This window comes from Hypanus sabinus, chromosome X2 (genome assembly GCF_030144855.1).
Source record: "Hypanus sabinus isolate sHypSab1 chromosome X2, sHypSab1.hap1, whole genome shotgun sequence".
Taxonomy (NCBI): domain Eukaryota; kingdom Metazoa; phylum Chordata; class Chondrichthyes; order Myliobatiformes; family Dasyatidae; genus Hypanus; species Hypanus sabinus.
The window spans coordinates 13,850,042-13,872,986 of NC_082739.1; the positions used below are offsets into that span (position 1 = coordinate 13,850,042).

The window sequence follows — 22,945 nt, forward strand, 5'->3', positions numbered from 1 at the left end:
TGTATATGACAATAAACTGACTTGAATCTGGAGTGAGCATGTACATCATCATGTAATGAGTGTGCAATCATCTGAAAAGCAATACCTCAACCTTTGGACACCTGTCATAGTTGGTGGACTGTACCATATTGCAGACAAGCCTGAAGACTCAAAGTAAGTAAAGGATTCATTGTTTAGGAGTATCAATCCAGTTAGCAGAGAATTGCCCAAAGAGAGTTGCCTCTGGGTAATAATATTCCAGGTTTCCTCAAATGCTCCTGAGGGAGAACAGCAAAGATTATCATTCTGAGAGAGACAAAACCAAAAATGGCACCAATTCAACAAGGATGTCTCAGACTAAGGAGGGTCTGACTTCAAAACCTGAAGAGATGCAAAATCATTGAGAAATGGTCATTTCTAGGGTTCACTCCAGATAATGTTAATTACCAATGGTATAACACTGAAGGAAATGATGTTATATGAGTGAATTTCTTAAAGTATTTACAAAAATGTAAGTGTACAAAGGGGCAATTTCCATTATGAAAATAAAACATGCAAATGTGATGGATCAAAAGGTAATTCAAAATTTTATTGTACACATTTCAGAAATTCACACTCAAAAATGCAATAATATTAATATCTCCCTCTTTGCAAAAAATAAATAGAGTGGGGAGAGTTACATTTAAGCATTACTTTATCTGTGCACCAAGAGGACAATGAAGTAAATTCTACTTCTCAATTAGTTCTGCAGATTCTGCCAGAAGTTGCCCCATAGAGCGGTGAGCTGGGTCTGAAGATCCTGCTGAACATTGGCTCCATTCAGGACGAGTCTCTCCTGCATCTCCTTCACATTCTGACTGATGATTTGTTTCAGCTGCTCAGTGTAGGGAGCCAGGTTCTGATGGAACTCCTCGATTCTCTGGTTAACGTTGGTGTTGAAATTTTCAATGAATGGGCCCAGGTTCTGGTCCACGTTCTCGTTAAGTTTAGCTTTCAGTTCGATGATGTAAGGGTTCAGCCTTTGGTTCAGAACATCCACGTGCTCATTGACTTTTGCCTGGAGCTTCTCGGCATATGGCTCAACCATCTGGGACATTTCTCCAATTTGTTGGTTCATCTTGATCTGGACATCCTTGGCATAGGGTGCCAAGCTATTGCGAAGCTCCTGGACATCCTCATTAAACCTGGAGCGGAATTCTTCAGCTTTGGCAGCCACGTTCTGCCTGAGGGTGTCCATGTTTTCATCAATCTTCACCTGGAGCTCTTCAGCGTAGGGAGTCAGGACTTCCCTGAGGTTCTCTGTGCTCACTTCCAGTCTGGCCTGTAGCTCTTCAGTAAAAGGAGTCAACTTCTGCCGAAGTTCCTCTGCATTCTTACGCAGCTGTTGGCCCAGGTCTTCAGCAAAAGGGGTCAACTTCTGATGAAATTCTTCAATGTTCCTGCTGATCTTCTGATGAACTCCATCCGCAAAGGGAGCAAGTTTCTCCCTCAGGTCTTCCAGTTGTTCTCTTATCTGCTGGCGAAGGCTCTCAATGTCTACTGTCATCCGCTCATGAAGACCATCTGTGTAAGGAGCCAACTTCTGTCGGAGATCCTCAGCATAGTCATTGACCGTCTGCAGATTATCCTGAATAAGGTGACTGGAAAAGAAGAGACAGTTGTTTCTTATACTCGTTACAGGAAAGAGATACGTTTAGACAGAGCTCTGTACAAGGCTGGTTCTGAGACAAATGTACACTGGAAAGGAGAGCTTATAAAGGACATTTTGGATCACAAGATCTTCTAAGGGAACTACAGGTGTTCATTGCAGTGGGAGGATGTGATTCACACAATAGTTTTCATTCATTCTAGTATTACCTATTTGTTAAGTTTTGCTGGGTATCTGTTCCACCAGCCCTGATGAGTTTACCCCTTCTTTTATTCTTTATTCTCATTCTTGTTTGTTTTTAAACTTGCTGAGGAACCTTCACTTTAATATTATAGCACAGTGCTGCTGGTGAAACTAATCCACAAAACCAGGACTATTAATCTGAAATAATGAATTCAGCTCTTACTGAAAAACTTTTAGATTAGAGTAGATACATAATACATCTGAACTTCAAAATATCACTATTGTTACTGCAGATTGACTGGGTCATCATAGAAGTCCATAACGTCCTTAGTGAAGGAAATTTGTGTCTATAGTTGAGACTTCACTGGCATCTTAAACTGGTCAGTTAACAAATAGAGCTGGACAATAATGTTGGTGAGGATCAGATTCTATAAAGAAATTGCAAAGAAACTCTCGGACTGTTGTAATGCTCCAGTCCTAAGACATCCCTGGCCAGTTCCTCGATCAATACAAGTCGCTAATCTATTCTTAGTACCCATTAAAACGCCAAATGCTCACTTGAGTTGCTGGCCGATTTCTGAGCTCTGGATCAGCTCGACGCTATCCTGGGCTTCTTCAGTCATTTGGCTGATGTAATTCCAGAAGGCATCTCGAACCTGATCTCCATTGATCTCAGCCCGACAGCCTATGGGAAGGAAAATTTGAGGTGATCAGGGTAGGAAACAGGAGGAAAGTTCCACAGATCTACTGTTCATTCACCCGATCAAAAACTTCAAAACTTCACAGTGTATCTTGGTGATCAGTCCTTTTTGGGGCTGTACTGTAGCTGGATGAGTCATAGAGTAAAATCCCAGGTCTTTGAATATTTGTAATGTGGACTTAGAACAAACCCAGTAAGGGCACCCAGGAGCCGATGTGTGGAAGAATGGACAAAGCAAGGGGCTCCAGAATTCAGATAAGAGCTAATATCAGGTGTTCATCAGTGAAGTGAAGATAGTGAGTCCAAGTTCAATCAAGAACCTTTGAAGATTGGAAGTGGCAATAAAATCCCAGTCATCGTCCCAGAATAAGAGAATTGGAATATTTGAATCTCATACCTGTGAGAAAGGCAGCAGCCAGAAGCAGGAGGTTTGCTCTGGGAAACATGGTGGTGTTCTCAAATGATATTGAGTATGGCAGATTATTTCTGTGTCCCTTTGCAGTCAATCTATGGGAAAAAAATAATGATCGGAGTTAGTGCCGGGTTCAAACCCACATGGAAAATCTACCCGAGTATTCCTGCCCCCTTCTGAACTCTATTTGTTACACAAGGAGTCAGCGTGCAGCCCTTTGAACCGGTTCTGTTATTGAGATCAAAGCTGGTCTTTGGGCTCACCACCATTTTCCTGCACTGTCTCAATATGCCTCGGTGCCCATGGCAGCCAGAAATATTTCCACATCTGCTTTGAATGAGCCCAGTGACTGAGCCCGCGAGACCCCCAAAGACCTACTGACCTCTAGTTTACAGCATGCCTTCTCTTTGAAGTCCTTAATGCCGCACCCCTTATTCTGAAACTCTGACCCCACCCCAGGATCTAAACTCTTCAGCCAGAGAAAGGATCCTCCATACATCTAGCCTGTTATAACCTGTCAGTTATAAAAGCATAAATCACAGGAGCAGAATTGGTCCTTTTGGCCCATCGAATCCGCTCGTCTGTTCAATCAAAACTGATTTATTTTCTCTCTCAGCCCCATTCTCTTACATTCTCCCCATAAACTTTGATGCCCTTACTAATGAAGAAGATATCAAACTCACTTTTAATTATACCTTGTAACAATACAGAAGAACAGAAAGCTGTTCTTTAGTTCCTATGCCTTGACCAATTGCCTGATCAGAGAAGCTGACCCTAGAGAGCATTTACAAGGATAAGCAGGCAAGCTCGCTGGGTTGGAGGAAATTGAGCCTCAGGGCTCTTCTCACCTGTTTCTGCTGTGCTTCTCCAGGAGATCTGTGTCGCAGCCCACAGACGCTCACTCTATATAAGGGCACCTTATCAGCAGCTGATGACAAAGTTGGTAGATTTGTGTTTGACTCGTGGACTTGCCCTGAAAACCAAGAGAATGTGGAGCTTCCAACAAGAATGTTACTCTGAACTGCTGCCTTCACCATAAATCCAACTCAACCTGAAAGGGCAAATTCCATTCAAGATGAATTTTTCAGTCCAAAGGCCATGATTTATTACCGCTGTAACATTAGATCACTCTATGGACTTAGAGTGAGGGATTTTGAATGACAGGGAGAGTCTGTCATCATTGGCAGCAGGTTAGGTAACCTGGGGACATTGATTCGAGGTCATCAGCAAAGGAAGCCGATGGGAGATGTAGGAATAATGAGTTGCCGGCGCCTGGAATGAATCTTGCGGAGCCGATGGAAAGAAACTTCCCCTTGCCTCCGCAAATAGATCGAGAGGAAGCAAATTGTAAAGCCTTAGGGAAAGTGTGATGATTGGAATTAATCCCTTAGACAGAAATGCTGGGCCCAACTAATTCCTGTCTGAGATAAAAGAATCTATTGTTACGTACCCCGTAACTGGGTGTCTGACCAGCAAAGATAGAAGAATCCATTGGAGTCTGGTGGTACCAAACTAAAGGTGTTTATTAGTAAACTACACAATACAATATCAAAAATGCAAATATACATATAAAACTAGTTAGCAGTAATAAACCTAAAACTGTAGGTATAGTAATAATCAATAATAAACAAGCTCTATCAATGTCTAGGGGTAAATGAATTGTCATAGGAAGGTATAGAGTTCAGTTCATAAATGCTGAGGTGGTTATGGTTGTTGTGTTGAAATCGTTGGAGAGAGAGAGAGAGAGCGAGCGAGATGTAACAGCTGTGGCAGGCAAACCTTTTGTGGCTTTCTTAATCCGTCGTGTAGTTGTGGCCATTCAGTTATGACCCCTCTGGTCTTCAGCTAGACTGTTCTTCTGTGGTGGACTCGTCACTCTGGCATGAGTGGACCCACACACAAGTCCCCACCGGCCCTGCTGTAGCACTGTGAGCTTTACTGACTGATCTCCTGGTTCGGTCTCCGAAGCCCCCACCTTTCTGTGGGTTCCCAACACTCAGTCAGTGTCCACTGGTGTGTCTGAAGGGTGTCTCTCCAGACCTGTCTTTTATCCCCACTCATGGGGTCTCAGCTATCCATCAACTCTGAATGACCGTGTCCAACAAATCAGCCCACTCCTGCTATCTCCTGAGGAATGTTAACGAGCAAAGTAAAGTCCTTGTAGCGGAAGGTAAATAATCCAGGAAGAGTCATAATACAGTAAATCAACAGTCTCTCTCCCCCTCTTATCTGTAGCAAATGTTCTTGCCTGGGCTTTATCTCTCTCTCTCATGAGAAGCGTAGCAACAGCAATAGTTCGTAGTTCTCAGGAGGGGGTTGGGAATGGTTAGCTCTGCACCCCATTGACCATCAGGTCTGTTCATCACTCATAACACTATGATTTTGTACCGTTTTACCTGCTAAGGCCTTGAAGTCCTGCAGATGAATGTATTCACACAAGACAATCACTGTTACTTAAGCCTGTGACCTCATGGTCACAAAGTCACAGAGAAAGACAGCACAGAAATAGGCCTTTAGCCTATGGAGTCCTTGACAGTCTACATTAATACTAGATTAACTGCATTTTCAAATTCTTCCCACATTCCATTCAAATCCCCCCATATTCTAACTGTCTAAAGGCAATTTACAGTGGCAATGGGCTTGTGCCCTTTCTACCTTCAGCTCATGTGTCTGAGTCATTGCTCGTGTCATGGACTTGGCTCTGGGTAACTTGCCTGAAAAATTATTCCGTTCTCTGGTGCTCAAAGTTGAACACAACTTAAAGCCGATGATGTGTTTAGGGCGGGAACCCATGACTCTGATATAGCAGTAGATATGGAAGGTTCCTCTGACATGGAAGTAGAAGCTCCAAGTTCAAACCAGGCAAAGTACTGAGCGCAAAGCCAAAGTTAGAAGCCTGAAGATAGAAGTAGAGGCTCATAATAGTCATGGGGGTCCGAAGGAATTATGAAGACACGGGTCACCGGGGTGAGAAATCTGTGCAAGTCTGGAAGTCGAGGTCCGAAGGTCAAACCCATGATCATCGTCCTGTGAAGGCTGAAGTTGGAGGCCTGATGCCTGCAAGTCTGAGAATCCAGAGACAAGGCCTGGAGGCCCAAGGGTGAACTACTCTGGGTTTGGAGGCGTGTCAGGGTGTGTGTACGGGTGAGATGGATGGAAAGTGGATTTGTTTTGTTGCTAACTGTCTCTTCTAATTTGCTGTTGTTGTTATTTATTGGATCTTTGTGGGCCTGCAATGTTTAAGATGGTATGTGTAGAAACACTTGCGAGCTGCCTCAGCACACCCTTGGGTTGTGTTGGTTGTTAAATGTGATGAATAAATCTGAATCTGCTCCTGTCTCTCTTGAAATGATTTCATTTCTGCTCCACTGGATTATCTGCATCCTTAAACTCTCTGTTTGCACTTACTCCAATTCCATTGACTCTCAATCTCTGATCTTTTAATTGCACCTAGACACATTATTCCTTGCACTGAGCATAAACTCTCATTCCCACTGTCCCGTCCCTGATCGTAGTGATCTTCAGACTTTCAACAAGCTTGTAATAAACAGCTGGCATGAATGGGTAAGTGTTCATCAGAGCTTCGGCATTAGAAATCTGCAGTCACCTGCACAGAACGTATGTTTATAATATCAGGTACCCAGACATGCTGTGTATATTTGTGTTTGGGTCTGTCTCTAAAAAAGGATGTGCTGGCTTTTGGAGAGGGTCCTGAGCAGGTTCACAAGATTGATCCTGGGAATGAAAGTGCTAACATATGAGGAGCGTTTGATGGCTCTGAGCCTGTACTCACTGGAGTTCAGAAGAATGAGGGGGAATCTGACTGAAGTCTAACAAATATTGCAAGGCTTAAAGGGAGTGCTTATGAAGAGGATGGTTCCAATTGTCAAAGACTCTGGAACCATAGGGCACAGACTCAGAATCGAAGGACATCCCTTTAGAACAGAGATGAGGAGGAATATCTTCAGCCTAATCTGTGGAATTCATTACCACATGCAGGTATGGAGGCCAAATAATTGGGAATATTTAAAGTAGAGGTAGGTCAGTTCTTTATTAGTAGCTGTGTCAAAAGTTTCAGGGAGGAGGCAGGAGAATCAGGTTGAGAAGGAAAATAAAATCTTGATTGAATGGTGAAGCAGATTTGATGTGCCAAATGGCCTAATTCTGTTCCTATGTCTTATGGATCTTGCACTCGAGACATTTAAGTTAGCAGGTTCAGTTGCCTGCTGCAATGGCCTGTCCAATAATACATACAGGATTGAAGTTATGTTAGAATCTTTGGAACATTGATTGAATTACTGATATTGAATATGGTCTATAGACATCATGAAGGCTATCCAGTCTGCAGAAGGAGCAGATTTCCATCAAAGATCTGGCAGGTGTGATTTCAATAAACATCTCCAAAAATTCCACCGTACCATTGCTTGTCGGAGATATTTGCAGTAATTGGGGAAACGTGTGAGAAAATGGGATGTAGTGGGTTGGACAATCAGTGCGTATTTGATGTGATGAATTGCTTTGTTCTGCGCAGTATTATTTACATAGTTCTATATTTTTGCCCGTGTACTAAAGGAAGGAAAACTTCTCAGATATTAAAGTTTTATTGCAGATATTTTATAGTTCACACTCCAAAATTTCAGTCATTGATTTTAATACTTTTCTCTCGAAAAACAATAAATACTTTCAGCATATTACCATTTGAGAAAGTAAAAGGACCCCTTAGTCTTGGCACACAGTTTGACAGAGCCACATTCTATTTCTGAATTAGTTCTGCAGATGCTGCCAGAAGTTGCCCCATAGAGCGGTGAGCTGGGTCTGAAGATCCTGCTGAACATTGGCTCCATTCAGGACGAGTCTCTCCTGCATCTCCTTCACATTCTGACTGATGATTTGTTTCAGCTGCTCAGTGTAGGGAGCCAGGTTCTGATGGAACTCCTCGATTCTCTGGTTAACGTTGGTGTTGAAATTTTCAATGAATGGGCCCAGGTTCTGGTCCACGTTCTCGTTAAGTTTAGCTTTCAGTTCGACGATGTAAGGGTTCAGCCTTTGGTTCAGAACATCCACGTGCTCATTGACTTTTGCCTGGAGCTTCTCGGCATATGGCTCAACCATCTGGGACATTTCTCCAATTTGTTGGTTCATCTTGATCTGGACATCCTTGGCATAGGGTGCCAAGCTATTGCGAAGCTCCTGGACATTCTCATTAAACCTGGAGCGGAATTCTTCAGCTTTGGCAGCCACGTTCTGCCTGAGGGTGTCCATGTTTTCATCAATCTTCACCTGGAGCTCTTCAGCGTAGGGAGTCAGGACTTCCCTGAGGTTCTCTGTGCTCACTTCCAGTCTGGCCTGTAGCTCTTCAGTAAAAGGAGTCAACTTCTGCCGAAGTTCCTCTGCATTCTTACGCAGCTGTTGGCCCAGGTCTTCAGCAAAAGGGGTCAACTTCTGATGAAATTCTTCAATGTTCCTGCTGATCTTCTGATGAACTCCATCCGCAAAGGGAGCAAGTTTCTCCCTCAGGTCTTCCAGTTGTTCTCTTATCTGCTGGCGAAGGCTCTCAATGTCTACTGTCATCCGCTCATGAAGACCATCTGTGTAAGGAGCCAACTTCTGTCGGAGATCCTCAGCATAGTCATTGACCGTCTGCAGATTATCCTGAATAAGGTGACTGGAAAAGAAGAGACAGTTGTTTCTTATACTCGTTACAGGAAAGAGATACGTTTAGACAGAGCTCTGTACAAGGCTGGTTCTGAGACAAATGTACACTGGAAAGGAGAGCTTATAAAGGACATTTTGGATCACAAGATCTTCTAAGGGAACTACAGGTGTTCATTGCAGTGGGAGGATGTGATTCACACAATAGTTTTCATTCATTCTAGTATTACCTATTTGTTAAGTTTTGCTGGGTATCTGTTCCACCAGCCCTGATGAGTTTACCACTTCTTTTATTCTTTATTCTCATTCTTGTTTGTTTTTAAACTTGCTGAGGAACCTTCACTTTAATATTATAGCACAGTGCTGCTGGTGAAACTAATCCACAAAACCAGGACTATTAATCTGAAATAATGAATTCAGCTCCTACTGAAAAACTTTTAGATTAGAGTAGATACATAATACATCTGAACTTCAAAATATCACTATTGTTACTGCAGATTGACTGGGTCATCATAGAAGTCCATAACTTCCTTAGTGAAGGAAATTTGTGTCTATAGTTGAGACTTCACTGGCATCTTAAACTGGTCAGTTAACAAATAGAGCTGGACAATAATGTTGGTGAGGATCAGATTCTATAAAGTAATTGCAAAGAAACTCTCGGACTGTTGTAATGCTCCAGTCCTAAGACATCCCTGGCCAGTTCCTCGATCAATACGCTAATCTATTCTTAGTACCCATTAAAACGCCAAATGCTCACTTGAGTTGCTGGCCGATTTCTGAGCTCTGGATCAGCTCGACGCTATCCTGGGCTTCTTCAGTCATTTGGCTGATGTAATTCCAGAAGGCATCTCGAACCTGATCTCCATTGATCTCAGCCCGACAGCCTATGGGAAGGAAAATTTGAGGTGATCAGGGTAGGAAACAGGAGGAAAGTTCCACAGATCTACTGTTCATTCACCCGATCAAAAACTTCAAAACTTCACAGTGTATCTTGGTGATCAGTCCTTTTTGGGGCTGTACTGTAGCTGGATGAGTCATAGAGTAAAATCCCAGGTCTTTGAATATTTGTAATGTGGACTTAGAACAAACCCAGTAAGGGCACCCAGGAGCCGATGTGTGGAAGAATGGACAAAGCAAGGGGCTCCAGAATTCAGATAAGAGCTAATATCAGGTGTTCATCAGTGAAGTGAAGATAGTGAGTCCAAGTTCAATCAAGAACCTTTGAAGATTGGAAGTGGCAATAAAATCCCAGTCATCGTCCCAGAATAAGAGAATTGGAATATTTGAATCTCATACCTGTGAGAAAGGCAGCAGCCAGAAGCAGGAGGTTTGCTCTGGGAAACATGGTGGTGTTCTCAAATGATATTGAGTATGGCAGATTATTTCTGTGTCCCTTTGCAGTCAATCTATGGGAAAAAAATAATGATCGGAGTTAGTGCCGGGTTCAAACCCACATGGAAAATCTACCCGAGTATTCCTGCCCCCTTCTGAACTCTATTTGTTACACAAGGAGTCAGCGTGCAGCCCTTTGAACCGGTTCTGTTATTGAGATCAAAGCTGGTCTTTGGGCTCACCACCATTTTCCTGCACTGTCTCAATATGCCTCGGTGCCCATGGCAGCCAGAAATATTTCCACATCTGCTTTGAATGAGCCCAGTGACTGAGCCCGCGAGACCCCCAAAGACCTACTGACCTCTAGTTTACAGCATGCCTTCTCTTTGAAGTCCTTAATGCCGCACCCCTTATTCTGAAACTCTGACCCCACCCCAGGATCTAAACTCTTCAGCCAGAGAAAGGATCCTCCATACATCTAGCCTGTTATAACCTGTCAGTTATAAAAGCATAAATCACAGGAGCAGAATTGGTCCTTTTGGCCCATCGAATCCGCTCGTCTGTTCAATCAAAACTGATTTATTTTCTCTCTCAGCCCCATTCTCTTACATTCTCCCCATAAACTTTGATGCCCTTACTAATGAAGAAGATATCAAACTCACTTTTAATTATACCTTGTAACAATACAGAAGAACAGAAAGCTGTTCTTTAGTTCCTATGCCTTGACCAATTGCCTGATCAGAGAAGCTGACCCTAGAGAGCATTTACAAGGATAAGCAGGCAAGCTCGCTGGGTTGGAGGAAATTGAGCCTCAGGGCTCTTCTCACCTGTTTCTGCTGTGCTTCTCCAGGAGATCTGTGTCGCAGCCCACAGACGCTCACTCTATATAAGGGCACCTTATCAGCAGCTGATGACAAAGTTGGTAGATTTGTGTTTGACTCGTGGACTTGCCCTGAAAACCAAGAGAATGTGGAGCTTCCAACAAGAATGTTACTCTGAACTGCTGCCTTCACCATAAATCCAACTCAACCTGAGAGGGCAAATTCCATTCAAGATGAATTTTTCAGTCCAAAGGCCATGATTTATTACCGCTGTAACATTAGATCACTCTATGGACTTAGAGTGAGGGATTTTGAATGACAGGGAGAGTCTGTCATCATTGGCAGCAGGTTAGGTAACCTGGGGACATTGATTCGAGGTCATCAGCAAAGGAAGCCGATGGGAGATGTAGGAATAATGAGTTGCCGGCGCCTGGAATGAATCTTGCGGAGCCGATGGAAAGAAACTTCCCCTTGCCTCCGCAAATAGATCGAGAGGAAGCAAATTGTAAAGCCTTAGGGAAAGTGTGATGATTGGAATTAATCCCTTAGACAGAAATGCTGGGCCCAACTAATTCCTGTCTGAGATAAAAGAATCTATTGTTACGTACCCCGTAACTGGGTGTCTGACCAGCAAAGATAGAAGAATCCATTGGAGTCTGGTGGTACCAAACTAAAGGTGTTTATTAGTAAACTACACAATACAATATCAAAAATGCAAATATACATATAAAACTAGTTAGCAGTAATAAACCTAAAACTGTAGGTATAGTAATAATCAATAATAAACAAGCTCTATCAATGTCTAGGGGTAAATGAATTGTCATAGGAAGGTATAGAGTTCAGTTCATAAATGCTGAGGTGGTTATGGTTGTTGTGTTGAAATCGTTGGAGAGAGAGAGAGAGAGCGAGCGAGATGTAACAGCTGTGGCAGGCAAACCTTTTGTGGCTTTCTTAATCCGTCGTGTAGTTGTGGCCATTCAGTTATGACCCCTCTGGTCTTCAGCTAGACTGTTCTTCTGTGGTGGACTCGTCACTCTGGCATGAGTGGACCCACACACAAGTCCCCACCGGCCCTGCTGTAGCACTGTGAGCTTTACTGACTGATCTCCTGGTTCGGTCTCCGAAGCCCCCACCTTTCTGTGGGTTCCCAACACTCAGTCAGTGTCCACTGGTGTGTCTGAAGGGTGTCTCTCCAGACCTGTCTTTTATCCCCACTCACGGGGTCTCAGCTATCCATCAACTCTGAATGACCGTGTCCATCAAATCAGGCCACTCCTGCAATCTCCTGAGGAATGTTAACAAGCAAAGTAAAGTCCTTGTAGCGGAAGGTAAATAATCCAGGAAGAGTCATAATACAGTAAATCAACAGTCTCTCACCCCTCTTATCTGTAGCAAATGTTCTTGCCTGGGCTTTATCTCTCTCTCTCTCTCTCTCTCTCTCTCTCTCTCTCTCTCTCTCTCTCATGAGCAGCGTAGCAACAGCAATAGTTCGTAGTTCTCAGGAGGGGGGTTGGGAATGGTTAGCTCTGCACCCCATTGACCATCAGGTCTGTTCATCACTCATAACACTATGATTTTGTACCGTTTTACCTGCTAAGGCCTTGAAGTCCTGCAGATGAATGTATTCACACAAGACAATCACTGTTACTTAAGCCTGCGACCTCATGGTCACAAAGTCACAGAGAAAGACAGCACAGAAATAGGCCTTTAGCCTATGGAGTCCTTGACAGTCTACATTAATACTAGATTAACTGCATTTTCAAATTCTTCCCACATTCCATTCAAATCCCCCCATATTCTAACTGTCTAAAGGCAATTTACAGTGGCAATGGGCTTGTGCCCTTTCTACCTTCAGCTCATGTGTCTGAGTCATTGCTCGTGTCATGGACTTGGCTCTGGGTAACTTGCCTGAAGAATTATTCCATTCTCTGGTGCTCAAAGTTGAACACAACTTAAAGCCAATGATGTATTTAGGGCGGGAACCCATGACGTTGATATAGCAGTAGATATGGAAGGTTCCTCTGACATGGAAGTAGAAGCTCCAAGTTCAAACCCGGCAAAGTACTGAGCGCAAAGCCAAAGTTAGAAGCCTGAAGATAGAAGTAGAGGCTCAAAATAGTCATGGGGGTCCGAAGGAATTATGAAGACACGGGTCACCGGGGTGAGAAATCTGTGCAAGTCTGGAAGTCGAGGTCCGAAGGTCAAACCCATGATCATCGTCCTGTGAAGGCTGAAGTTGGAGGCCTGATGCCTGCAAGTCTGAGAATCCAGAGACAAGGCCTGGAGGCCCAAGGGTGAACTACTCTGGGTTTGGAGGCGTGTCAAGGTGTGTGAACGGGTGAGATGGATGGAAAGGGGATGTGTGTGTGTGTGTGTGTGTGTGTGTGTCTGTGTGTATAATATATAGTTTAAGTATTCTTGTTTGTTTAAATAATTGTTTATGGTTATGTGTAAAAATACGTTAACTGTAACTGCCATCACGCTACCACGTGATACCAGCGCGCCTCGTTTAAAGGCAGAGCGAGACCTGTATTTCGGACTCTGTATACTTCTTTCAATTACTTCGTGTTTTGAAGTTAGAAAATACAACATTGGTGATTAGGTATTTTAAAAACAAACCCGAGACTGCTACCAATCTGTTAAACACAGCGAGCCGTTTAAAGTAAAATAAAGACAGCAGATACATCGTCGAGTAAAAACCCACCTCAACGTGAGGGGAGATGGCCGAGTGTGAAGCGAAAGCAGTCAACACCTGGTTTTCGGAAGGGATCTCACAATCGAGGTTTTTTTAAAGGCAGTAAATGGAACAATTTGGGGATCTTAAACTGTCAGTAGCGGGTGATACTGAACATTAAATAAAAATCAGAAATGGCTGGTTACTTCGGAAAGATTGACGAGTTTGATTGCTCAATTGACTCATGTATACTGAACTATTGGAACTTAATTTTGATGCAAATAAAATGGCCAATGAGAAGCGAGTGCCAGTTTTGCCAAGTGTATTGTGTTTAAAGGCACACAGTTTTCTTGGACATTTGATTGCTCGAACCAAACTATCATAACTGAGTTTTGCTGCTACTGTATTGTAAAAGTGATGCAGGAACACTGAGAACCCATTGCAGAACACTTTAGGTTTCATAAGCAGAATCAAAAAGGAGGGAAGCCTACAGATCGAGGGAAAGATGGGAGTCGGATTTGGGCATTGTGATTGATCATCAATGCTGGTCACATTTATGTTTGGATAGCGTTACCACTCTTATCAACTCTAGATACAGAATGATACATTTTAAATTTTTTACATCAGTTATATGTCACACCTGAAAAAATACATAAGAATAAACCAGAAATTTCTCACAAGTGTTTCAGGTGTGGCATAGATGTTGGTAGCTTTTTGCATTCCACCTGGCTATGCACGTAATTGAGATCTTTTTGGATGGATCTGGGGGAGGTACTGGGAGAGATTCTGGGGATGGGTTTCCCCCTAGACCCAGAATTGTTTCTTCTGTGGAACTTAGCAGTCTTGAAAGTTAACCTCCCCAGGAATAAATCCAAATTTATTAAAATTGTGTTGTCAGTAGTCAGGAAATGCATAGCGGTAACATGGAAACCTGATTCCCTTGTACATATTGATCGTTGGAATAAAGAAGTGCAAAGTTGTATACCCCTTACTTATACCCTTAGGAATGGATACACTATGTTCATTGAGATTTGGCAACCATATTTGGATTACATAAATGTCTGGATATTTTAAAATATTTTTAATTTTTTATTTAAATTACTATATCCCTTATTATAAGCTAGTTTCTTAAATTTGTATTTTAAACTGACTCTGAGAGCTGGATGCCTACTCTTCTTTTTCTTTCTTTCCCCTCTATTCTTTCTTCTCTCCTTTCCTTCCTTTCCTCTCTCTTATGTTTTTTTCCCTTTTTTTCTAAATGCCGAGAGATGGTGTTGGGATAGGTGTTCTTTTTTTTCCTCAGACTTATTAACGTACAGTATTCAAATTAATTTTTTTCAATATGTATTAATTGTTGTATTAGCTGAGTCCTTGCATTCCTTCTTCTAAAAAATTTAAATAAAATATTTTAAAAAATGAAAAAGAGGAGGGGAGCCGATCTTGGCATAGGTGGCTGAATTGAAGAGATTGTCTGGCCATTGTCACTTCCCTAATGGGCTTAATGATGCACTGAGAGATTGCTTAGTTCCTGGAATCTTAAAAGAAAGCATTCCTAAGCGGCTCCTAACTGAGGCACAGTTACATTCAAATGAGCAGTGGAAATCAGTGTTTCATTGGAAACCGTAGAAACACAATTGAGTTGCAGTCAGGAATGAAAGTGAGCATGAAGAAAATTGCAGCGTCTCAGTAGAAAACAGCCTGGCTGAACAAATTGTATTGTTGTTGTGGCAGTGGAATAGAGATGAGAAGGAAAATAAAACAGCCATGATTGAATGGTGAAGCAGATTTGATGTGCCAAATGGCCTAATTCTGTTCCTATTTCTTATGGATCTTGCACTCGAGACATTTAAGTTAGCAGGTTCAGTTGCCTGCTGCAATGGCCTGTCCAATAATACATACAGGATTGAAGTTATGTTAGAATCTTTGGAACATTGATTGAATTACTGATATTGAATATGGTCTATAGACATCATGAAGGCTATCCAGTCTGCAGAAGGAGCAGATTTCCATCAAAGATCTGGCAGGTGTGATTTCAATAAACATCTCCAAAAATTCCACCGTACCATTGCTTGTCGGAGATATTTGCAGTAATTGGGGAAACGTGTGGGAAAATGGGATGTAGTGGGTTGGACAATCAGTGCGCATTTGATGTGATGAATTGCTTTGTTCTGCGCAGTATTATTTACATAGTTCTATATTTTTGCCCGTGTACTAAAGGAAGGAAAACTTCTCAGATATTAAAGTTTTATTGCAGATATTTTATAGTTCACACTCCAAAATTTCAGTCATTGATTTTAATACTTTTCTCTCGAAAAACAATAAATACTTTCAGCATATTACCATTTGAGAAAGTAAAAGGACCCCTTAGTCTTGGCACACAGTTTGACAGAGCCACATTCTATTTCTGAATTAGTTCTGCAGATGCTGCCAGAAGTTGCCCCATAGAGCGGTGAGCTGGGTCTGAAGATCCTGCTGAACATTGGCTCCATTCAGGACGAGTCTCTCCTGCATCTCCTTCACATTCTGACTGATGATTTGTTTCAGCTGCTCAGTGTAGGGAGCCAGGTTCTGATGGAACTCCTCGATTCTCTGGTTAACGTTGGTGTTGAAATTTTCAATGAATGGGCCCAGGTTCTGGTCCACGTTCTCGTTAAGTTTAGCTTTCAGTTCGACGATGTAAGGGTTCAGCCTTTGGTTCAGAACATCCACGTGCTCATTGACTTTTGCCTGGAGCTTCTCGGCATATGGCTCAACCATCTGGGACATTTCTCCAATTTGTTGGTTCATCTTGATCTGGACATCCTTGGCATAGGGTGCCAAGCTATTGCGAAGCTCCTGGACATTCTCATTAAACCTGGAGCGGAATTCTTCAGCTTTGGCAGCCACGTTCTGCCTGAGGGTGTCCATGTTTTCATCAATCTTCACCTGGAGCTCTTCAGCGTAGGGAGTCAGGACTTCCCTGAGGTTCTCTGTGCTCACTTCCAGTCTGGCCTGTAGCTCTTCAGTAAAAGGAGTCAACTTCTGCCGAAGTTCCTCTGCATTCTTACGCAGCTGTTGGCCCAGGTCTTCAGCAAAAGGGGTCAACTTCTGATGAAATTCTTCAATGTTCCTGCTGATCTTCTGATGAACTCCATCCGCAAAGGGAGCAAGTTTCTCCCTCAGGTCTTCCAGTTGTTCTCTTATCTGCTGGCGAAGGCTCTCAATGTCTACTGTCATCCGCTCATGAAGACCATCTGTGTAAGGAGCCAACTTCTGTCGGAGATCCTCAGCATAGTCATTGACCGTCTGCAGATTATCCTGAATAAGGTGACTGGAAAAGAAGAGACAGTTGTTTCTTATACTCGTTACAGGAAAGAGATACGTTTAGACAGAGCTCTGTACAAGGCTGGTTCTGAGACAAATGTACACTGGAAAGGAGAGCTTATAAAGGACATTTTGGATCACAAGATCTTCTAAGGGAACTACAGGTGTTCATTGCAGTGGGAGGATGTGATTCACACAATAGTTTTCATTCATTCTAGTATTACCTATTTGTTAAGTTTTGCTGGGTATCTGTTCCACCAGCCCTGATGAGTTTACCACTTCTTTTATTCTTTATTCTCATTCTTGTTTGTTTTTAAACTTGCTGAGGAACCTTCACTTTAATATTATAGCACAGTGCTGCTGGTGAAACTAATCCACAAAACCAGGACTATTAATCTGAAATAATGAATTCAGCTCCTACTGAAAAACTTTTAGATTAGAGTAGATACATAATACATCTGAACTTCAAAATATCACTATTGTTACTGCAGATTGACTGGGTCATCATAGAAGTCCATAACTTCCTTAGTGAAGGAAATTTGTGTCTATAGTTGAGACTTCACTGGCATCTTAAACTGGTCAGTTAACAAATAGAGCTGGACAATAATGTTGGTGAGGATCAGATTCTATAAAGTAATTGCAAAGAAACTCTCGGACTGTTGTAATGCTCCAGTCCTAAGACATCCCTGGCCAGTTCCTCGATCAATACGCTAATCTATTCTTAGTACCCATTAAAACGCCAAATGCTCACTTGAGTTGCTGGCCGATTTCTGAGCTCTGGATCAGCTCGACGCTATCCTGGGCTTCTTCAGTCATTTGGCTGATGTAATTCCAGAAGGCATCTCGAACCTGATCTCCATTGATCTCAGCCCGACAGCCTATGGGAAGGAAAATTTGAGGTGATCAGGGTAGGAAACAGGAGGAAAGTTCCACAGATCTACTGTTCATTCACCCGATCAAAAACTTCAAAACTTCACAGTGTATCTTGGTGATCAGTCCTTTTTGGGGCTGTACTGTAGCTGGATGAGTCATAGAGTAAAATCCCAGGTCTTTGAATATTTGTAATGTGGACTTAGAACAAACCCAGTAAGGGCACCCAGGAGCCGATGTGTGGAAGAATGGACAAAGCAAGGGGCTCCAGAATTCAGATAAGAGCTAATATCAGGTGTTCATCAGTGAAGTGAAGATAGTGAGTCCAAGTTCAATCAAGAACCTTTGAAGATTGGAAGTGGCAATAAAATCCCAGTCATCGTCCCAGAATAAGAGAATTGGAATATTTGAATCTCATACCTGTGAGAAAGGCAGCAGCCAGAAGCAGGAGGTTTGCTCTGGGAAACATGGTGGTGTTCTCAAATGATATTGAGTATGGCAGATTATTTCTGTGTCCCTTTGCAGTCAATCTATGGGAAAAAAATAATGATCGGAGTTAGTGCCGGGTTCAAACCCACATGGAAAATCTACCCGAGTATTCCTGCCCCCTTCTGAACTCTATTTGTTACACAAGGAGTCAGCGTGCAGCCCTTTGAACCGGTTCTGTTATTGAGATCAAAGCTGGTCTTTGGGCTCACCACCATTTTCCTGCACTGTCTCAATATGCCTCGGTGCCCATGGCAGCCAGAAATATTTCCACATCTGCTTTGAATGAGCCCAGTGACTGAGCCCGCGAGACCCCCAAAGACCTACTGACCTCTAGTTTACAGCATGCCTTCTCTTTGAAGTCCTTAATGCCGCACCCCTTATTCTGAAACTCTGACCCCACCCCAGGATCTAAACTCTTCAGCCAGAGAAAGGATCCTCCATACATCTAGCCTGTTATAACCTGTCAGTTATAAAAGCATAAATCACAGGAGCAGAATTGGTCCTTTTGGCCCATCGAATCCGCTCGTCTGTTCAATCAAAACTGATTTATTTTCTCTCTCAGCCCCATTCTCTTACATTCTCCCCATAAACTTTGATGCCCTTACTAATGAAGAAGATATCAAACTCACTTTTAATTATACCTTGTAACAATACAGAAGAACAGAAAGCTGTTCTTTAGTTCCTATGCCTTGACCAATTGCCTGATCAGAGAAGCTGACCCTAGAGAGCATTTACAAGGATAAGCAGGCAAGCTCGCTGGGTTGGAGGAAATTGAGCCTCAGGGCTCTTCTCACCTGTTTCTGCTGTGCTTCTCCAGGAGATCTGTGTCGCAGCCCACAGACGCTCACTCTATATAAGGGCACCTTATCAGCAGCTGATGACAAAGTTGGTAGATTTGTGTTTGACTCGTGGACTTGCCCTGAAAACCAAGAGAATGTGGAGCTTCCAACAAGAATGTTACTCTGAACTGCTGCCTTCACCATAAATCCAACTCAACCTGAGAGGGCAAATTCCATTCAAGATGAATTTTTCAGTCCAAAGGCCATGATTTATTACCGCTGTAACATTAGATCACTCTATGGACTTAGAGTGAGGGATTTTGAATGACAGGGAGAGTCTGTCATCATTGGCAGCAGGTTAGGTAACCTGGGGACATTGATTCGAGGTCATCAGCAAAGGAAGCCGATGGGAGATGTAGGAATAATGAGTTGCCGGCGCCTGGAATGAATCTTGCGGAGCCGATGGAAAGAAACTTCCCCTTGCCTCCGCAAATAGATCGAGAGGAAGCAAATTGTAAAGCCTTAGGGAAAGTGTGATGATTGGAATTAATCCCTTAGACAGAAATGCTGGGCCCAACTAATTCCTGTCTGAGATAAAAGAATCTATTGTTACGTACCCCGTAACTGGGTGTCTGACCAGCAAAGATAGAAGAATCCATTGGAGTCTGGTGGTACCAAACTAAAGGTGTTTATTAGTAAACTACACAATACAATATCAAAAATGCAAATATACATATAAAACTAGTTAGCAGTAATAAACCTAAAACTGTAGGTATAGTAATAATCAATAATAAACAAGCTCTATCAATGTCTAGGGGTAAATGAATTGTCATAGGAAGGTATAGAGTTCAGTTCATAAATGCTGAGGTGGTTATGGTTGTTGTGTTGAAATCGTTGGAGAGAGAGAGAGAGAGCGAGCGAGATGTAACAGCTGTGGCAGGCAAACCTTTTGTGGCTTTCTTAATCCGTCGTGTAGTTGTGGCCATTCAGTTATGACCCCTCTGGTCTTCAGCTAGACTGTTCTTCTGTGGTGGACTCGTCACTCTGGCATGAGTGGACCCACACACAAGTCCCCACCGGCCCTGCTGTAGCACTGTGAGCTTTACTGACTGATCTCCTGGTTCGGTCTCCGAAGCCCCCACCTTTCTGTGGGTTCCCAACACTCAGTCAGTGTCCACTGGTGTGTCTGAAGGGTGTCTCTCCAGACCTGTCTTTTATCCCCACTCACGGGGTCTCAGCTATCCATCAACTCTGAATGACCGTGTCCAACAAATCAGCCCACTCCTGCTATCTCCTGAGGAATGTTAACGAGCAAAGTAAAGTCCTTGTAGCGGAAGGTAAATAATCCAGGAAGAGTCATAATACAGTAAATCAACAGTCTCTCTCCCCCTCTTATCTGTAGCAAATGTTCTTGCCTGGGCTTTATCTCTCTCTCTCATGAGAAGCGTAGCAACAGCAATAGTTCGTAGTTCTCAGGAGGGGGTTGGGAATGGTTAGCTCTGCACCCCATTGACCATCAGGTCTGTTCATCACTCATAACACTATGATTTTGTACCGTTTTACCTGCTAAGGCCTTGAAGTCCTGCAGATGAATGTATTCACACAAGACAATCACTGTTACTTAAGCCTGTGACCTCATGGTCACAAAGTCACAGAGAAAGACAGCACAGAAATAGGCCTTTAGCCTATGGAGTCCTTGACAGTCTACATTAATACTAGATTAACTGCATTTTCAAATTCTTCCCACATTCCATTCAAATCCCCCCATATTCTAACTGTCTAAAGGCAATTTACAGTGGCAATGGGCTTGTGCCCTTTCTACCTTCAGCTCATGTGTCTGAGTCATTGCTCGTGTCATGGACTTGGCTCTGGGTAACTTGCCTGAAAAATTATTCCGTTCTCTGGTGCTCAAAGTTGAACACAACTTAAAGCCGATGATGTGTTTAGGGCGGGAACCCATGACTCTGATATAGCAGTAGATATGGAAGGTTCCTCTGACATGGAAGTAGAAGCTCCAAGTTCAAACCAGGCAAAGTACTGAGCGCAAAGCCAAAGTTAGAAGCCTGAAGATAGAAGTAGAGGCTCATAATAGTCATGGGGGTCCGAAGGAATTATGAAGACACGGGTCACCGGGGTGAGAAATCTGTGCAAGTCTGGAAGTCGAGGTCCGAAGGTCAAACCCATGATCATCGTCCTGTGAAGGCTGAAGTTGGAGGCCTGATGCCTGCAAGTCTGAGAATCCAGAGACAAGGCCTGGAGGCCCAAGGGTGAACTACTCTGGGTTTGGAGGCGTGTCAGGGTGTGTGTACGGGTGAGATGGATGGAAAGTGGATTTGTTTTGTTGCTAACTGTCTCTTCTAATTTGCTGTTGTTGTTATTTATTGGATCTTTGTGGGCCTGCAATGTTTAAGATGGTATGTGTAGAAACACTTGCGAGCTGCCTCAGCACACCCTTGGGTTGTGTTGGTTGTTAAATGTGATGAATAAATCTGAATCTGCTCCTGTCTCTCTTGAAATGATTTCATTTCTGCTCCACTGGATTATCTGCATCCTTAAACTCTCTGTTTGCACTTACTCCAATTCCATTGACTCTCAATCTCTGATCTTTTAATTGCACCTAGACACATTATTCCTTGCACTGAGCATAAACTCTCATTCCCACTGTCCCGTCCCTGATCGTAGTGATCTTCAGACTTTCAACAAGCTTGTAATAAACAGCTGGCATGAATGGGTAAGTGTTCATCAGAGCTTCGGCATTAGAAATCTGCAGTCACCTGCACAGAACGTATGTTTATAATATCAGGTACCCAGACATGCTGTGTATATTTGTGTTTGGGTCTGTCTCTAAAAAAGGATGTGCTGGCTTTTGGAGAGGGTCCTGAGCAGGTTCACAAGATTGATCCTGGGAATGAAAGTGCTAACATATGAGGAGCGTTTGATGGCTCTGAGCCTGTACTCACTGGAGTTCAGAAGAATGAGGGGGAATCTGACTGAAGTCTAACAAATATTGCAAGGCTTAAAGGGAGTGCTTATGAAGAGGATGGTTCCAATTGTCAAAGACTCTGGAACCATAGGGCACAGACTCAGAATCGAAGGACATCCCTTTAGAACAGAGATGAGGAGGAATATCTTCAGCCTAATCTGTGGAATTCATTACCACATGCAGGTATGGAGGCCAAATAATTGGGAATATTTAAAGTAGAGGTAGGTCAGTTCTTTATTAGTAGCTGTGTCAAAAGTTTCAGGGAGGAGGCAGGAGAATCAGGTTGAGAAGGAAAATAAAATCTTGATTGAATGGTGAAGCAGATTTGATGTGCCAAATGGCCTAATTCTGTTCCTATGTGATGCACCATCAATAACTCACACTGAGACGTAGGCGAGATATCGGCTTTTATTGACTGGAAGAAGGAACCAGGAGTGAGTGTCTATCATACAAGGTCCTGGAGACTGAGGCCGAGCGTCAGGCCGCAGGTCTCCTTTATACAGGGGCCTGTGGGAGGAGCCACAGGAGCAGTCAGCAGGGGCGTGTCCCGACAGGCACATAGTTCACCACACTATGTCTTATGGATCTTGCACTCGAGACATTTAAGTTAGCAGGTTCAGTTGCCTGCTGCAATGGCCTGTCCAATAATACATACAGGATTGAAGTTATGTTGGAATCTTTGGAACATTGATTGAATTACTGATATTGAATATGGTCTATAGACATCATGAAGGCTATCCAGTCTGCAGAAGGAGCAGATTTCCATCAAAGATCTGGCAGGTGTGATTTCAATAAATATCTCCAAAAATTCCATCGTACCAATGCTTGTCGGAGATATTTGCAGTAATTGGGGAAACGTGTGGGAAAATGGGATGTAGTGGGTTGGACAATCAGTGCGCATTTGATGTGATGAATTGCTTTGTTCTGCGCAGTATTATATATTTCTATATTTTATATTTTTATTTATATTTATATTTATATTTTTGCCCGTGTACTAAAGGAAGGAAAACTTCTCAGATATTAAAGTTTTATTGCATATATTTTATAGTTCACACTCCAAAATTTCAGTCATTGATTTTAATACTTTTCTCTCGAAAAACAATAAATATTTTCAGCATAT

The 22,945-nt window shown here is 42.8% G+C and overlaps 3 protein-coding genes across 7 annotated transcripts; all 3 read right to left on the reverse strand.

Annotated features, from left to right (window-relative positions):
• Nucleotides 1–628: 628 nt before the first annotated feature.
• Nucleotides 629–5,111, reverse strand: LOC132385169 (apolipoprotein A-IV-like). 3 transcript variants are annotated; one of them, XM_059957011.1, is made up of 5 exons: nucleotides 4,702–5,111; nucleotides 3,771–3,850; nucleotides 2,908–3,017; nucleotides 2,369–2,495; nucleotides 629–1,619 (listed from the first exon to the last, which is right to left on the reverse strand). In XM_059957011.1, the coding sequence occupies exons 3-5, from the start codon at nucleotides 2,954–2,956 to the stop codon at nucleotides 719–721; spliced, it is 1,077 nt and encodes a 358-aa protein (XP_059812994.1). In that variant the 5' UTR covers nucleotides 2,957–3,017; nucleotides 3,771–3,850; nucleotides 4,702–5,111; the 3' UTR covers nucleotides 629–718. The 3 variants fall into 3 exon arrangements, with proteins under 3 accessions (XP_059812994.1, XP_059812993.1, XP_059812991.1); XM_059957010.1 differs by having other exon boundaries at nucleotides 3,771–3,895; XM_059957008.1 differs by having other exon boundaries at nucleotides 3,771–3,973.
• Nucleotides 5,112–7,534: 2,423 nt separating this feature from the next.
• LOC132385291 (apolipoprotein A-IV-like) lies at nucleotides 7,535–11,990 on the reverse strand. Of its 2 annotated transcripts, none has more exons than XM_059957312.1 (5): nucleotides 11,665–11,990; nucleotides 10,734–10,813; nucleotides 9,871–9,980; nucleotides 9,332–9,458; nucleotides 7,535–8,587 (listed from the first exon to the last, which is right to left on the reverse strand). In XM_059957312.1, the coding sequence occupies exons 3-5, from the start codon at nucleotides 9,917–9,919 to the stop codon at nucleotides 7,687–7,689; spliced, it is 1,077 nt and encodes a 358-aa protein (XP_059813295.1). In that variant the 5' UTR covers nucleotides 9,920–9,980; nucleotides 10,734–10,813; nucleotides 11,665–11,990; the 3' UTR covers nucleotides 7,535–7,686. The 2 variants fall into 2 exon arrangements, with proteins under 2 accessions (XP_059813295.1, XP_059813294.1); XM_059957311.1 differs by having other exon boundaries at nucleotides 10,734–10,936.
• Nucleotides 11,991–15,658: 3,668 nt separating this feature from the next.
• Nucleotides 15,659–20,281, reverse strand: LOC132385292 (apolipoprotein A-IV-like). 2 transcript variants are annotated; one of them, XM_059957314.1, is made up of 5 exons: nucleotides 19,789–20,281; nucleotides 18,858–18,937; nucleotides 17,995–18,104; nucleotides 17,456–17,582; nucleotides 15,659–16,711 (listed from the first exon to the last, which is right to left on the reverse strand). In XM_059957314.1, exons 3-5 carry the CDS (start codon nucleotides 18,041–18,043, stop codon nucleotides 15,811–15,813), a joined length of 1,077 nt encoding a protein of 358 aa, XP_059813297.1. In that variant the 5' UTR covers nucleotides 18,044–18,104; nucleotides 18,858–18,937; nucleotides 19,789–20,281; the 3' UTR covers nucleotides 15,659–15,810. The 2 variants fall into 2 exon arrangements, with proteins under 2 accessions (XP_059813297.1, XP_059813296.1); XM_059957313.1 differs by having other exon boundaries at nucleotides 18,858–19,060; nucleotides 19,789–20,280.
• Between the last annotated feature and the right edge of the window lie 2,664 nt (nucleotides 20,282–22,945).